At 40.3% G+C, this 15636-nt stretch overlaps 1 protein-coding gene across 4 annotated transcripts in view; it reads left to right on the forward strand.

Moving 5' to 3' along the window:
• KHDRBS3 (KH RNA binding domain containing, signal transduction associated 3) overlaps nucleotides 1-15636 on the forward strand; it is a 188825-nt gene that overhangs the window by 66642 nt on the left and 106547 nt on the right. For all 4 annotated transcript variants that reach the window (XR_004680592.1, XM_035011995.1, XM_035011994.1 and 1 more), the window contains exon 2: nucleotides 721-839. Coding sequence is in view for 3 of the 4 variants with exons in the window: in XM_035011995.1 (XP_034867886.1) it covers nucleotides 721-839 (119 nt within the window). In the remaining variant the exon portion in view is untranslated. The remainder of the gene's footprint in view (nucleotides 1-720; nucleotides 840-15636) is intronic.

Raw genomic sequence — 15636 nt, forward strand, 5'->3', positions numbered from 1 at the left:
ATCATAGAATTGAATGTAAAGTGTTTTCTGAGCATCAAGGTGGAAGTGATTGATTCTTTCCTTCCTGCCTCATTGGTGAAAGGGATAGTCACACATAAAAAATAGTATTTGGTGTGGCTGAATCTTGAAGGAGTTGTATGACGTTGGAATAATAACATTACAGGCAGAGAAAAGCATGTTAACGACATGAGTGTGTAGTTGATCCGTGTCACTTGTGAGGAGGGTAGATTTGGCTGGGGAGGTCAACTGACAGGAGGTTGTCTAGGACTTTTCATGCCATCTTAAAGAATCAATTCCTGTGAGGTAAGCCTCGGAGAGCCAGGCAGAGCTGATGGATAGGGATGTCAGTACTTTGTTAACACTGAATAGAGGTTGTTTTCTGGCTTTTCTTAGCTGTTTGAGCAGCCTCTCTCCCGGATTCCAGAAGGCCCCAAGAAACTTATTTTTGTTTGTGTCTGTTTTTTAGTTAGTTCATTGTTCCCTCCATTAGCATGGGCTGTTGAGATTTGACTTTGCAGAGCCATGGTACATGCCTTTTTTCTACAGTACTGGTGAAGAACGATTGGTACAATGGGAAATACGTCATTACTTGAAAAACCCCTATTGATCTGATAGTCTGTATTTCTGTATTTGATTTCATGCCACAGCAGAGCTAGCAAGAACTCCCATCCTCTGGGGTCCTAAGTCATACACTTCATGGTTATCTTTTTTCCTCCACAGAAATAGAAAAGTTTCAAAAAGGAGAAGGCAAGGATGAAGAAAAGTACATCGATGTGGTGATTAATAAGAACATGAAGCTGGGACAGAAAGTGTTAATCCCTGTAAAGCAGTTCCCTAAGGTAAGACAGTGAGGTTTGCAGGTGTGGCAAATCTAATCACAAGGGAGCAGATGTTCAATTTGTATTGTTTGATATTTTCTTGAGGTGTTTTCCCTTAGCATAGCCCTCCCCCACCTGACACCAACACAGATACACTTTTAAAGTTAATTAAAAATTAAAAACTTATTTAGTGATCCTATCTTTTCTGTTTGACTTTAGTGTGAGTTGGGGAGCCCTAAAGAATTATGCTTCTGAATCATCCTAGTGATGTGACTTTGGACAACCTACGTAACTTCTTTCTACTTTAATTTCTTCATTTGTAAGATGAGGTTGGATTACTAAGAATTAGATAAGATTATCCATTTTAAATGCTTAGCATAAGGTGTAAGCACATAAATGTTCACAGTATTATTATCTGTTCTACTTCTCTGTTCCAGAAAAATGTTCTGTTTTTTTCATTTACTGCAAGTGTTATGTCCTTGAACATGATTACAATAGGTGCTTTAAAGTTTCTATCTGATTCTAAAATCTTGGTCGTTTTAGATTTGGCATGACTTGATACATTGATACTCTTTTTATCTTGGTTTTTTTCTTCTGAGTGCTCATGTACATGATTTATGCATACTGTTGTATACGTTGGTAGTTCATTTCTCTTGATTGCTCACTAGTAGTCCATTAGTTGAATATGCCACAGTTTGTTTATTCATTCACTAGGGCGTTTTCAATTTGGGGTTATTATAGATTAAATTGCCGTGAACATTTTCATACATTTTGTGATGATATGTTTTTATTTCTTTTGAGTAAATACTTAAGATTTAACTAGCTATGTATCTAATTTTACGGGAAATTGCCATACTTCTTCCCAAAGTGATTGTTCCTTGTTGTGTTTCCAGGAGCAGTGCAAAACCTGTATCCTCTGTATCCTCATCGGTGTCAGTGTGCTCTGTCTGTTGAATTTTTAACCATTCGAATAGTATGTTGGTATTTTCCTGTGGTGTTTATTAGCATTTCCCTGATTAGTAATGATGTGACCACTTCATGTACTTACTGGCCACTCCTGTATCTTCTGTTTTGAAGTGTCTTTTTGGGTCCTTTGCCTGTTTGTGAATGGGCTGTATGTCTTCTCATCATTGAGTTGTAGGAGCTTTTTTAAATATCCCAGATACAAGTCCTTTGTTAGATGTGTTCTGTGAATATTTGGTTCAGTCTGTGGCTTTCCTGATATTTTCTTCATAGTGTCTTGTGATCTGCAGAAGCTTTTAATTTCATGATGTCTGTCTAATATATCAGGTTTTTCTTTCCTTTTATGATTATTACCTTCTGTCAACTAACAAATCTTTGCCAGTTTCAAAGAAATGCTAGAGTTGTTGATAAGTTACAGAGCTAGTCTACTGTGTTTCTCTAAAAGCTTTACCATTATAGCTTTTACTTTTAGGTTTTTGATACATCTCAGATTGCTTTTAGTGTATGTTGTGATGCAGGGGGTTCAAAATTTATTTTCTCTCCATGTGGATATCCAGTTTTCCCAGTACCATTTGTTGAAAGATGTTTTCCTCCCACTGATGGTGTTGGCACCTCTGAGGAAAATTACATGGCTATGTAAGTGAGGGTCTATTTTTTGCACGTCCTCTGTTTCATTCATCTATCTGTGGATCCTTATGCCACTACCATGCTATCTTCATGACTGTAGCTTTTTATAATAAGACATGAAGTTAGGTGATGCAGTCCCTTCAACTTTGTCCTTCTTTTTCAAGATTGCTTGGATAGAGGTCCTTTTCAATTCCATGTAAATTTAAGAATTATTTTATTAACTTTCACAAAACATTTTGCTTGGATAATGATTGTAGTTGCACTGTATTGATTAATTTATGCAGATAATTTCATCTTAACAACATCGAATCTTCTCTTCCTTGACATGGCGTGTCTTTCCATTTATAGATTTTTAATTTCTATCAGCAGCATTTTATGCTTTTCAGGGTAAAGGTCTTACTTGCCTTTTGTGAAATTCATTCTTAAATATTTTATGTTTTTTAATATTATTGGACAATGGATATTTTAAAGTTTTATTTTCTCATTTTTTTACTTCTAATAGAAAATTTTGTATATTGACCTTATGTTCTGCTACCTTGCTAAATTCACTTGTTTTCATGAGTTGTTTTATAGATTACTTAGGATATGCTGTGTACACAATCTTATCACCTACATAAATAGTTTACTTCTTTCTCTCCAATTTTTATGCTTTTTATTTATTTAGTTTGCATTATTGTATTGTGTAATGCTTGAGTACAAGTAGTGAGATTAGGCCTTCTTTCCTTGTTACCAGAGTGGAAAAATTTAAGAGTGTTAACAGCCAGGGGGTTTTGTAGATGCCCTTTGTTAGGTGGAGGAAGTTCCCTCCTATCTCAGTTTTGCTGAGAGATTTGATCCTGACTGGGTGGTGAATTCCGTTGAATGCCTTTTCTGCATCTGTTGAAATGAACACAGAAGGTTACTTCTTTACACTGTTAATATAGTGAATTTTATTGATTGATTTGTCTAAATTAAACCAGCTTTGCCTTCCTGGGTTAAACCCTACTAATTATCATCTCTTTTATATATATTGTTGGGTTCAAATGCTTCTATGTTCATGGACGATACTGGCCTATAATTTTTTTTCATATATAACATCTTTGTCAGATTTTGATATTAGTGTTATGCTGGTTTCATAAAGTGAGAGTGTTCCTTTCCTTTTTTTTTTTTTTTTAACCCCAAAGAATGTATGTCAGTTTGATGCTGTTTCATCCTCAGTATTTGATAGAATTAACCAGTGAAGACCTTTGAGCCTTAAGTTTGGTGATGAGTTCAAAGTCTTTAATTGACCGGGCACTAATCAGATTTCCTATTTCATCTTTTGTGGTCTCCTCCCCCTGCCAAGAGATTTGTCCATTTCATCGTAATATTTTAGCTATTACTTTTTCAAATACTTTTTATGACCCTTTCTCTCCACCTTTAGAGAGCAGTTACACATATGTTCAACGTTTTGATATTCTCAAAATAGTTCCTGTGTCTCTTTTCTCTTTTCTCCGCTCCCTGCCCCATTCTTCAGATCGGACTTCCACTTCTGTATCTTCAATTCATGAATTATCTCTAACGTTATCTTTATTTTTCTGTTAAGCCCATTAGATAAACTTTTTGTAGCAGGTATTGTAATGATCTGTTTCAGAATTTATTATTTGATTCGTATATAAATATGTGTATGTGAAAAAAATTTTTTCTCTGCTGGGATTTTCTGCTTTTTATTCATTACAGGTGTCATATTATTTTGTGTCATTGAGTGCAGATAAAATAGGTGCTTTAAAGTCTCTAATTCTAAAATCCTAGTCATCTTGGATTTGACCTGAATTGATAAACTTTTATCTTGATAGTGAGTCATAGTGTCCAGTTTTTTGTGTGTTGAGTAATTTTGGACTGTATCCTGGGCATAGTGAGTGTTGTGTTGACAAGACTCTGGATTCTGTTCTGTTTGAGGAATGTTGATGATTTTGGATTCAGACCGCAGACTTGTTGAGTAGAGTGCAGATCTCAGTTCAGTTCTTTTTTTTTTTTTTAATTATGTTATGTTAATCACCGTACATTACATCATTAGTTTTTGATGTAGTGTTCCATGATTGATTGTTCTTTTCTTAGTTTGACTTCTGCATTTGTTTTTGGCATACAGGGTCCTGGGGTCAGCCAGGGATTTGGGCAGATTTTTACACAAACTTGGAGGCCCCCCGTCTCTGACTCCACCTTTCCTTGTATCCCTACCTCACATTTTGGCACTGTGGTTGTCTCAGGCTCTGCCACTCAGGCTAAAAATTCTAAAACCAGTAAGTTTGCCCAGGCCCAGTCTTCCAAGTCTTGACTCCTTTCCAGAATCCCCTTGTTTTTGATCATTCTCCAAAGGCTTCAGACAATTGATTTTTTTGTTTTGCTTAGAGTTTAAGAATTTATAGTTGTTATCTATAGATGGTCATCCTGTTAGGAGCTTACACAACCGTACCTGCAGAACTGAAGATACACGTTTTTAGTAAAGAGAAAACTCTGTTGCAAACATTTCATAGACAGACTCGTTACTAAACAAAGCATGGCTTACGGAAGGCTTTATAAATTGATCACTATGCTTGATTCACTATATGCACACTAGGCAGTAGATAGAAAGATGAACACTCTCCCTGTCCTGAAATAGTTCATAGTCTAGTAGATGATTAATCTGGAATTAATACTTTGTGAATATGAGTGAGTATATGAAATACAGTATGTGTACACAAATACCTGAAATAAAATCTCAAATACTGTTTTTCACTGTCAGCTTTGATGAGAGTGGGGGAAGACAAATTATAATTTCTGTGTCTAACGGAGAGCAGAGTCTATTTCAAGTACTTATAATATCTGAAGTAGGCTGCTTAGACATCCACTGCTTTCAGAATGCTGAAAAAAAGATATTTCTGCTTAGCCTAATTGAGCCTGGGAGTTTCAGGCCAGACTTTTGTGAAGGCTAATCTGGCACTTGCGGCAGTTCTAAGAAAAAAGCTTTCGTGCTGGTGTCAGTGAGTAGATGGAGCTGGAGGAAGCTGGCGATCGGCCCTCCAGAGTGCAGGGCAGAGAGCAGCTGGATGCGCAGTTTTCCCGAGACTGTATACCTTCAGCTGCTGCGGCAAGAGAGCAGTGCTGTTTGTGAAACTCCATCCAATAAAAGGATTTCCATTAATTGAATATTTTCTCTTTTTTTTTTTTTTTTTTTTTTAAAGATTTTACTTATTTATTTGACAGAGAGAGACACAGTGAGAGAGGGAACACAAGCAGGGGGAGTGGGAGAGGGAGAAGCAGGCTTCCCGCCGAGCAGGGAGCCCGATGCGGGGCTCGATCCCAGGACCCCGGGATCATGACCTGAGCCGAAGGCAGACGCTTAACGACTGAGCCACCCAGGCGCCTCTTGAATATTTTCTCTTAATGAACCACTTCCAACACTCTTTCGGTGGGTAGCACGGAACGTGAGTCTTTTAGTATTCAGAGCTAAGACACATTCACTCTCTTGAGTTATATGTCAGGGCTTGTAAAGTGTGAAACTCAAAGTAAACACTGTTTTATGGGGTGTTTTTTAAGACTTCAAGCTGTAGAAATTGCTATCCAGAGTCTTCCTGTGGAGAAACCCTTACCCTTGATTCTGAGCAGTGGCTAGATACAACGTAAGGGCCAAATCAACATTGGAACCCATAGATCCTTTGTGGTTTAGATTTTACATTCTTTTGTTGTTGTTGTTTCATACATCATTGAATCTATCCATCCATTAATATACCTAGTATTTACTGGGAAAACAGAAGTGATCAAGACATGTTCCTTTGTTATAGGAAGATCTGTTTTATGGGGAGTGCAGATGAACAGCCTAACGTCTATAATATAGCATGAGAAGTTCAAGGTTAGGGTGCTTTGGGAAGACAGAGAGGAGGATCATATTGACACTCTTGAGAGAAGCCTTCCCGAAGGTGGCTGTCTCTGAAGGAGCTAGCTGGGCTTGGGTCTGAAGTCAGACAGGGTGAGGTTAAGGGGTGGCCACGATAGGGAAGCACAGGGTAGATGGCAGTTGTGAAATTACAAGCCATTTTATTTGGCTAAACAGGTTAATTTCAATAAGGTGTGCAGATTTTTATAGAGTCGTGATAGATAAAGTGGTAAGAGAGCGGTGTGTGGGGTCGGGCTGGCCATTGAGGGCTGCAGAGATCGAACAGGAAGTGACGTGTGGGCTGTACTGGAGGATGAGGCGGGCTTCTCCAGGTGTGTCAGTGTTGGGAACTGTTTAAGAAGCAGGGCACACTGCATGCAGAGTTGTGCTGGGGCGGAAGACTCCTGTGCACCATTTGGAAAGCAGGCTCTAAGATGAAAGGAATGCATTACATCTCTGTGTAGCCTTACGCACACTGCATGCTCTACTGCTGTGGTAAGATGTCTGCTACAATGTTAAGTAAACAAAGAAAAGCAACATGTAAAGCAGATAGTACCCCAGTTGGACAATTATTTAGGAAAAAAAAACCCAACAACTTGACTCTTAAGAGCAGTTACTCTCTAGAGGGTAGGATCATGTGCGGCTTTCTGCCTTACCTATTTCTGTGCTTTAATGTTCAGCAGTTTGGTGCAAATTTTATAACTGGGATAAAAAAAGATTTCCATTTTGGGGAGAAAGTGGTCCTGAGATTGTTAATTTGGGAGAGACCTCTGTACTATGATTGTTAAGATTTAGTGTACCGAGTTAAATTCTGTCATTTTCAGTTATAAGTTTCAGTTAGATTTATTAATTTTCTTAATTTGCTAGTTGTTTAATCCCTAAGCATTATAATACATGCATACTATTTTCAAGTAACATTATATTAATCAACGTGGTTTGTTACAGTGAATGTTTTCCTATTATGTGCATATTTTAAATTTGATATATTTGCTGTTTCATAGAAGCTCTTAGGTTAAGGGTCTTGAGAGAGAGAAGAGAGAAGTACTTACAGAAACATGTTCCCTCCTGGAGTTTGAATTCAAGCTCAGGGAAACGTTCTTTTTAAAAATTGGTTTGCATTTTTCCCTCGTAGCATGTTGCAGACAAGTAAAAATCCATAAATTTACTACGGGGTAGAAACCTATTCCATAAAATCTTGATGGGTTTAAAAATTTCCCACAGTAGTAAATATTTTGACAGTTATGTTGGTATGTAAACACTTGCCTTTTCTGTGACTCCTAATTGATTTTCAGAGGCATATATAATGTTTTTCAAGAGGCTTTATATGAAAATAAGGTGTATTTTTGGTGTCCAGTTGATAGTTTACCTGTAGAAATAAAGTGATAGTATACTTGTATGTTAATTCTTGATATATAGGTGCCATTACCAAAATTGATGTTGGTGGCCAGTGGGGATTTTGAAACTTGTTGACATCAAGGAGGCCTGATACTAAAAATAATCACTTTACGACACATGTATTTGTGATAAGTTGCTATTAGTGTCCCTCCTGGTATGCATTAACTTTTGGGACCCCATGACAAAGTAAGAAGGCCCCTCTGGACTCCAGAACCTCAGGGAAGGTAGTGAGGTAGAAGGCCGCTGTTTGACCACGAACCATCCAGGTCAGCCTCCCACCATCTCAACAGCCCACACCTCCCAGGGAACCGAGAGCCGTGCGGTTTTAGGTAGAGATGGAAGGATGCATCTGCAGAGGCTGGTTTCCCTCTGTTGTGATCTTGGGACACATGCTGGTGTCATGACAATTAGAAAGTTATCTAAATTGGTATTCGTAAATACGATAACATTCAAAATATATTATGAAAGAACTTCAGATCTTATGCTGTGACTTTTCCTTTATTCTCTTTAAAATTCTTGATTTTTGACCTGGAAAGTAGCAACTTAAACCTAGATTTAGATTTGTTAAGTGAACTCCAAAACCAGCCAGGCATAAATTGAGGGGTTCCTAAAAGAATATGTTCCTGGAGAATTTATTTATGTTCCTGAAACATAGACATAACCAAATTTTGTGACTTTCATTCCTCCTCTTCTTGGCAAACCTACACCTTTTTCTGCGTTCCTTATTTCACCGAATGACAGACACCACACGTACCTACGTGTCCGTGCCTGAAATCAGTGTGTGATTTTTGTCTGCTGGTTTCTCCTTCATTTACTTCCTCTCCCTCCATTCTTGAAGAACCTTGACTTAGACATTTATTATTTGTACTTCCTCAATTAATAACTATCCATCTCTGTGTTCCTGAAACAACTTCTGTTGTTTTAGGGGGTTATTATTGTTATTAATTATTATTACTCCTACTCTTTTATTGAGCCAAATGAATAATCACAAAATTTAGTTATATATAGACCCCCCCAAATTGCATTGCATTCAAAAGACTAGAAATGCTACCATATATGTACTTGGGTCACAACACAGTACCATTTAGAAATTAAAGTCTGTGATAAATATTGTTATATATAAATTTTGTATCATATCACTGCTTACTTTCTCAAGGGTGATAGAAGATAGATCTGTGTGTTGCTGAGCCAAAAGGTAAAATCATTTTCAGTGCTTAACAATGTGTTACCACTGACTTAGATACCTTAAATATTATTGTACTGACTATTTTGGCTCTGGGCCCCCAGAGAACCACCAAGTTGGAGCAGTTGAAAATCACATGACTGTGGTATTGCACACAGGACATCTGGTCCCTCACTTCTAGGATTCCCTGCCCAGTCAGTAAAATGGGAGAAATTCATACCACAGACCAAACTGTGAACTTTTATCAAGACAAATAATTGACACATAATTACATGAAGCAAAAGGACACATTGATTCTGAGAAGCAGTTAGAGAGGGGAAAGAAGCCAGGTTTAGGAACCAGTCCCTCTGTGTTATGCCCAGCTCTGTCATTTACTAGCTTTCTGACACCTGATGTGTCTCCTCTGTGTGGGTCTCTCTCTCCTTCCCCATCCTCTTTACCTCCTCCCCATCCCCGTCAGACCAAGCACCTACTGGACACCTCCACTTGGATGTCCCACAGACCTCTTACATTTGGCGTGCCCAAAAGTGACCTTCATTCCTCGCCTTCTTGGCAAACCTAGAGCTTTTTCTGTGTTCCTTATTTCACTGAATGACAACACATATACCTAAGTGCCCATGCCTGAAATCAGTGTGTGATTTTTGTCTACTAGCTTCTATTTGATTTACCTCCTCCCCCTCCATTCTTGAAATACCATGACTTACACATTTATTATTTCTACTTCCTCAATTAATTACGATTCATCTCTATGTTTGCATTCCGTTATACTCCTTAATTTATACTCCCTCACCCATCTTATATAACAGGCTCTTGTCCAGATCAGTTTATTGCCTTTAGTTTCATACCCCTCGGAGCCAGACTGTTGAAGTCTGGGAGTTTCTAATTAACAATTTCAAACTCACTATTGGATAGTTTTCTTTTTTTATTTGTTTTGTCATCTAGACACTCAAAGAATAGAATCCAGCCTTGAGCAAATAGAGATAGAAAGTATGTAGATTATTTCACATTGTACATTATTTGTGTATGCCTGTGTATATGGATTTTGCCTATATCACCTCCTGGAGAAGTTCTTTGTATACTTTGTTGATGTTTAGAGTTGCTGATGTCTAAATAAGTTGAGCTGTTTGCCATTTAGAAGTAGATACTATGTTAAAATTACAATCAGTGTAGAAACACCAAATAATCTCCACTACTGCCAATAATACTTAAGTGATTGTGGTTGGCAAAGTAATAAATTTAAATAATTATTTTTATCCATAGCTTTAATAGGTCACAATAATTTCTGCAAGCAAAGAAAATCAATAAAATCTGTGTTGACTAGTGCCGTTTGATTTGGGATAAAATAAATTTTAATTCCACAAGTATTTCTTGAGAAACTATTATGTAGGAAAAATGATGAATCAACTGTGGGTCCCAGTTACTCCCAAGGATTGCTACTCTAACAGGAGAAACAGAGTACATTTCGCTAAATGATATAGGGTAAATACTAAGTCGGCAGACTCTACAAGAATTTAAAGATGTAAGAGAGAGCTATTTTTGGAGAAAGAATTACAGATGGAATTAAATTTAGTCCTTAAGTGTAAGTTCAGGATGTTAATAAGTAGAGATCAGAGGGGAGAGCAGAGTAACTGTTGAGCCAGAATGATTTAATTATGGAGAATAGTAGGTTGTAGCCGTCACTGGAATGGTGACAGCTAGTCTGGAAAGCCTTCAGTGCTATACTTGGGCATCAGAATTTTATGTAGCCAGGAGGAAGCCCTGGAAGACTGATGACATAGAGACAGACAGACAACTAGAATGCATAGGGGAAGGTGTTCTGTATTATAAAAGAATTTACTCTTTTTTTTAATTCCTCTTAAAATTTAGGAATGATTGATTTAAATACAAGTTTGGAATGTTTAAACAAGTTTGGAATAACTTTTATTCCTCGGAAATTCATCTGTGTAGAGGTGATTATCAGAATCATGGAAGTTATTGTCAGTAATCCGAAGCTTGATTTAGTTACTGGCTCTGCTAAGAAACAAGCATGTTATTTCTAAAGCACCCACTCCACTTCATGTGGATGCCATGGTCCCGAATCTGTTATTAAGTTTACTATTGTTTGGAGTTTGGCATTTATGACATTGGTTTAATTCAAATAAGATCAATATTCTGAATGTCAACTAAAATGTGGATTTATTTAACTAACCATTGGGTTAGCAGTTACATCATTGGAAACTAAAATGGCCCAAAGACCTAATAAAAGTGGTGATCTGGACTTTCCTTTCAAGCGAAGGCAGGGAAGACAGATCTCATTTACTCTTTACTTTCAGTTCTTGCCCTTGGGCAGGAATCAGAGGAATGTGGAGATTATGAACAAAATGTGTTTCTTGAGGGTTTAATTCTCTTTCCCCAATAAGGTGAAAGCAAATGCTTAGGTGATGTTTTCCAAAGAGGGCTGTATGCACAACAATATATTTGGTGCTAGAAGCACTTGCTAGAACTTCTGTTTTAGTGTGTGTGTGTGTGTGTGTGTGTGTGTGTGTGTGTATAAATAGCCTGTGTGTCAGGCACTGTTCCAGCATCTTACATGTATTAACTTATTTAATCCTTACAACTTTAGGAGGGAATGATTATCTCCTCTTCACATATGAAAAAACTAAAGAATAGAGAAGTAATTTGCTAAGGGTTACACAGTTACTAAGTAACAGGCATTTGAATCCCAGAAATCTGGCTCCAGAGCTCATGCTCTTATTCAAGAAATTAAAGTTCATGTTAGTATTTAGTACCTAGATGAATGCAGGGTTCTTGTGAGTGCCTACAGTTCCGTGCACGCTAAGACCATATCTTCCGGTAAAGGGGGGCAGGGGGAGTTCCACAGTGCAGAAGGTCTCACCAAGTCTTACTTTGCTTTCAGGACATTAGGGCATATAGCTGTGATATATGCCTCATTATGGATTCATGGGCTACGTTACCTAGTTTTAGTTAAACTTCCCTTTAAATGGGCACGGATTATTGCAAAAGAAACTGAATTAAAGGTCTAAAAGACATTCTAAATGAGCAAGAAAAATGGCCGCGCTGATCCTTCCCCCGTGCCTAGTTCCAAGCCCAGCCTTATGACAGAGTGAGAGCACCTGTGATCTAGCTGGATGTGACAAAACGAATCTTCTCAAACTGGAACTGTTTCTCTGTGTCCAGTGTCATTAATGATGAATCTTTTGCCCTAAGTATTAAGATATTAATCAATGATAGAAGAGATACAGAATTTTAAAGTAAATGAGTGCCTACATACATACACAGATACACATACATACACTTCACGTGTGTGTGTGTGTGTGTGTCTCTGTGAGAGGTGTGGGGGCCAGTGGTAGGGATGATTCTTTGCTGCCTAACGTATGATCTTGGCCTACTTGAGGCAATGGCCCAAGGGTGAATTTGCATTTGCCATCACTGGTGACCTGCTCCCTTTGGCCTCCTTCCTCTGTTACATCTTCTTAGCTCTTAAATTAATGACATGTATACTTCATTCTGTATCCAGGCATTTAAAAAAAAACTTCTTTTTATATCCTCTCTTGTTTTGCAGTCCTACTTCAGACCCATCTCTGTATACTAAACTACATTGTCTATCTGATATGTACCCTATGAATTTTGTAGTCTTTCTCAGATGTCTTTTTAAGCATTTTAATGAACATTTAGATTTTATATGACACCCAGTTACAAGATGCTATTGGCCAGTTAGGACCCATCCACCAGAAATCTGCTGCCTTCCATCTGTGCTTATGTGGCATACTCTGGGTTTTCTTTAAGTTAATTAAACTGTGTTAAACCCTTGGGTAGTGATTGGTATACTCTGGACATTAATTTTGATTGACATTCATCATTCTCTTTGAATGCATGAGACACTGCTTGCCTGTTAGAAGCTAGGTGCTGTTTTACGCAGTTGTTGAGTTGTTGCACAGATGAATGAGACAGGGTCTCTGCCCTTAGAAGGTCACAACCTCTGCGCTCCTTAGGGAAAATAATAGGTGGGCAGGTACATTGCTAGGCCTAGAAAAGACTGTGATGTTTGAGGCTCTGAAAACTTAACTTTTTGATAAATGACTGCTGTGTCATTGTTCTCTGTGCTGGTGCTCTGCCCTCAGCGATCACTGCCTGCCCTTCCCTTATGTCTCTCCTGACCTTGCAGCTCCCTTCCAGTGAGAACTTGCCCCAGAGCTGACGTGGTGCCGGCTTCCGGGCATGTGCTTTAAGGGAACAGGTAGCTTCTGCTTTTCTGATCTTGGAAGTCATACGCCAGGAAAAAGCTCTGCCACCTTGAGGCCACCATGATAAGTGGGAGCCCAGGATACCTAGGTGGGGTCGAATCGGTGCAAACAAGGAAAACTGAGGACATCAGCTGACAGCCACCATCAGCGGTAACAGGCATCGAGCGAGCCATCTTGAGAGCGGGTCTTCCGCCCCAGCTGATCTGGCCGTTGCCACATGGAACTCCCCCCAGGGTTCAGATTGCTGAATTGTGAGCAGATAAATCAGTGGTTATTGTTTAGAGCCATTAAGTTTTGGGTTAGTTGGTTACATAGCTGTAGATAACCAAGATAGCATTAAAGCGTGCTTTTCTCGCTGCCGGGTCAGGCCGGGCGTGTGAAATGACCGACATGTGCACATGCTGACTGCAGGCCAGGGTTTCAGGGTTGGAGGGGCAGGGCTGTGCTGGGGGGTGGGGGGAGTGGGCATTGTGGACCGAAGGGGTGGATTTTAGCAAGTGTCAGGTTTATCCCAGGATTTCATTTTGGCCGTGAAATAGTAAAGTGCATTTAAGAAAAGCAGTGGAGGTGGAGGGAGCATTAGAAAGTTCAGTTACAGTCAGGGAAGGTCCTGTAACCCGTGCATGCACTTCATCCCCTGGAGCTCACTCTCCCTTCAGTGTAAAGTTGTGCCATCGTTAAAGGAGTGAGTTCTTATCAAGAGGGAACAGTTAAGCAGTGACCAAAATACAAAGAGAAAGTGAAACCATCCAGATTGCCATCTGTATTTTATTTATTATTTATTTATTTATTTATTTATTTATTAAAGATTTTATTTATTTATTTGAGAGAGAGAGCACATGAGAGGGGGGAGGGTCAGAGGGAGAAGCAGACTCCCTGCCGAGCAGGGAGCCCGATGCGGGACTCGATCCTGGGACTCCAGGATCATGACCTGAGCCGAAGGCAGTTGCTTAACCAACTGAGCCACCCAGGCGCCCCTGCCATCTGTATTTTAAACTCAGAATTAAGTTGGGATTCTTGACAATGGCCTACGAGACCTGCTGGATGTCTGTCTTTGACCCTCTTCCTTCCAAGCCCCGACTTGCTCTGCTCCCCTCAGGCTGCTGGCTTCTTGGTCTCAGAAGCTCCTTTGTGCCCAAGGGCTTTCGCACTGGCTGATCACATTGCAGGAAACGCTGTGTCCCCACACCCTTGCACAGGACACAGCTCATGCTCGGCTGTCACAGGCCAGCCCTCCGTGAACACCCAGACGCTCTGTAGGTGCTTTCGTCCACCTCCGTGGATGCTCACTGCCAGTTAGTCAGCATGGCTGTCTTCGTGTAAACTGTACTTGTCACCAGGCTCTTACTGCTGGAACGTGAAACTCTGTGTGAGCAGGGTCATCATCTCTTTCCCGTTTCCACTCGGCCCCTAGAACGAGCTTGCCACTTCACCAATGTTGTAGTAGTCATAACACGTACTGAGGGCTAGAAGCTGATCTACTACATGCTTTGTTGACTTTGTCAATATTTTAAAAAAGCAAAGCAGATTGGTCTTGTCCTTGATCCTGCAGATTAAGCTTTTGTGCAGGGGTGTGATGAGGACATGAGTCTGAGCTGATCTCAGTAGTGGCTGCTTCCTTCTTCCACACAGCACCCAGGGAAGTGGCCTCGGGAGTCTCCCCCACTCCCTGATCTTCCCTGTGAGCTCGTGTAGGTTGGGGCAGGAGTGTTGAATTCCTGCACAAAAGACCCTTAAGGGAGTGTCGACTCCTCTAATTCTGTGGCTTTTAGGGCTTCGTGCTCTCAGGTGAGCCCACCCCAGGTAAGCAAAGAAGCAAATGCTGGAGGCTCATTTCTCCCTGCAAGCGCCTGAACTCTGCCCCATGGGTGGTTGGTGTTTGCCCTGGGACTTGGGCGTTAACTTTCATTCTGTTCAGCTTTCTTCTTGTCTTAAAGGGCAAGAGTGACGTTCATCTGAGCTGAAATGGGGTAGTTCTGAGAAATGGCAATGGCTAAAGTCAAAAGCAGGAGAGCAGTGGAGCCTGAGAGGCAGGCATGAGCCGGGTCAGGAAGGGCCTCTCTCAGCAGTGTCAGGACACGGGGACTTGATTCTGAAGACTGTTGGGAGTTGTGTTTGAATCAGAGATGTACCCGAGTGAACTTCGTGTGACACTCTGTGCTGCCTGAGGAGCTAGAGGTTGATTCAGTGAAAGGATGCTGAGGCGGGCGAGGCGAGCAAGGATGGTGGCCGGGGGTGGGGCTCGTGGTGTGACTGCAGGCAAGTAGACTGTGAGAGGCATCGAGGTGAGATCGGTGCGATATAATGAGGTGTTGGGGCGGTGAGCACAAAAGGCCTCGTCACTGCCCTCATGGCTTGAATGTCAGGTTCCTGGCTCGAGTCAGGACACCGCAGCAGGCCCGCTGGCTGGGCTGAGGAGCTCTGACGGGCGCTGGCACATGAGTTCAGTGTTAGGGTGGAGTTGGAGGTCAGTAAAGCATCCCTTTGTCGGACTAACCACCTCTTTGGTGAGCACCCAATTAAGGGGACCTTTTA

Source organism: Mirounga leonina, unplaced genomic scaffold (assembly GCF_011800145.1).
Source record: "Mirounga leonina isolate KUSES-001 unplaced genomic scaffold, KU_Mleo_1.0 Mir_165, whole genome shotgun sequence".
Classification (NCBI taxonomy): domain Eukaryota; kingdom Metazoa; phylum Chordata; class Mammalia; order Carnivora; family Phocidae; genus Mirounga; species Mirounga leonina.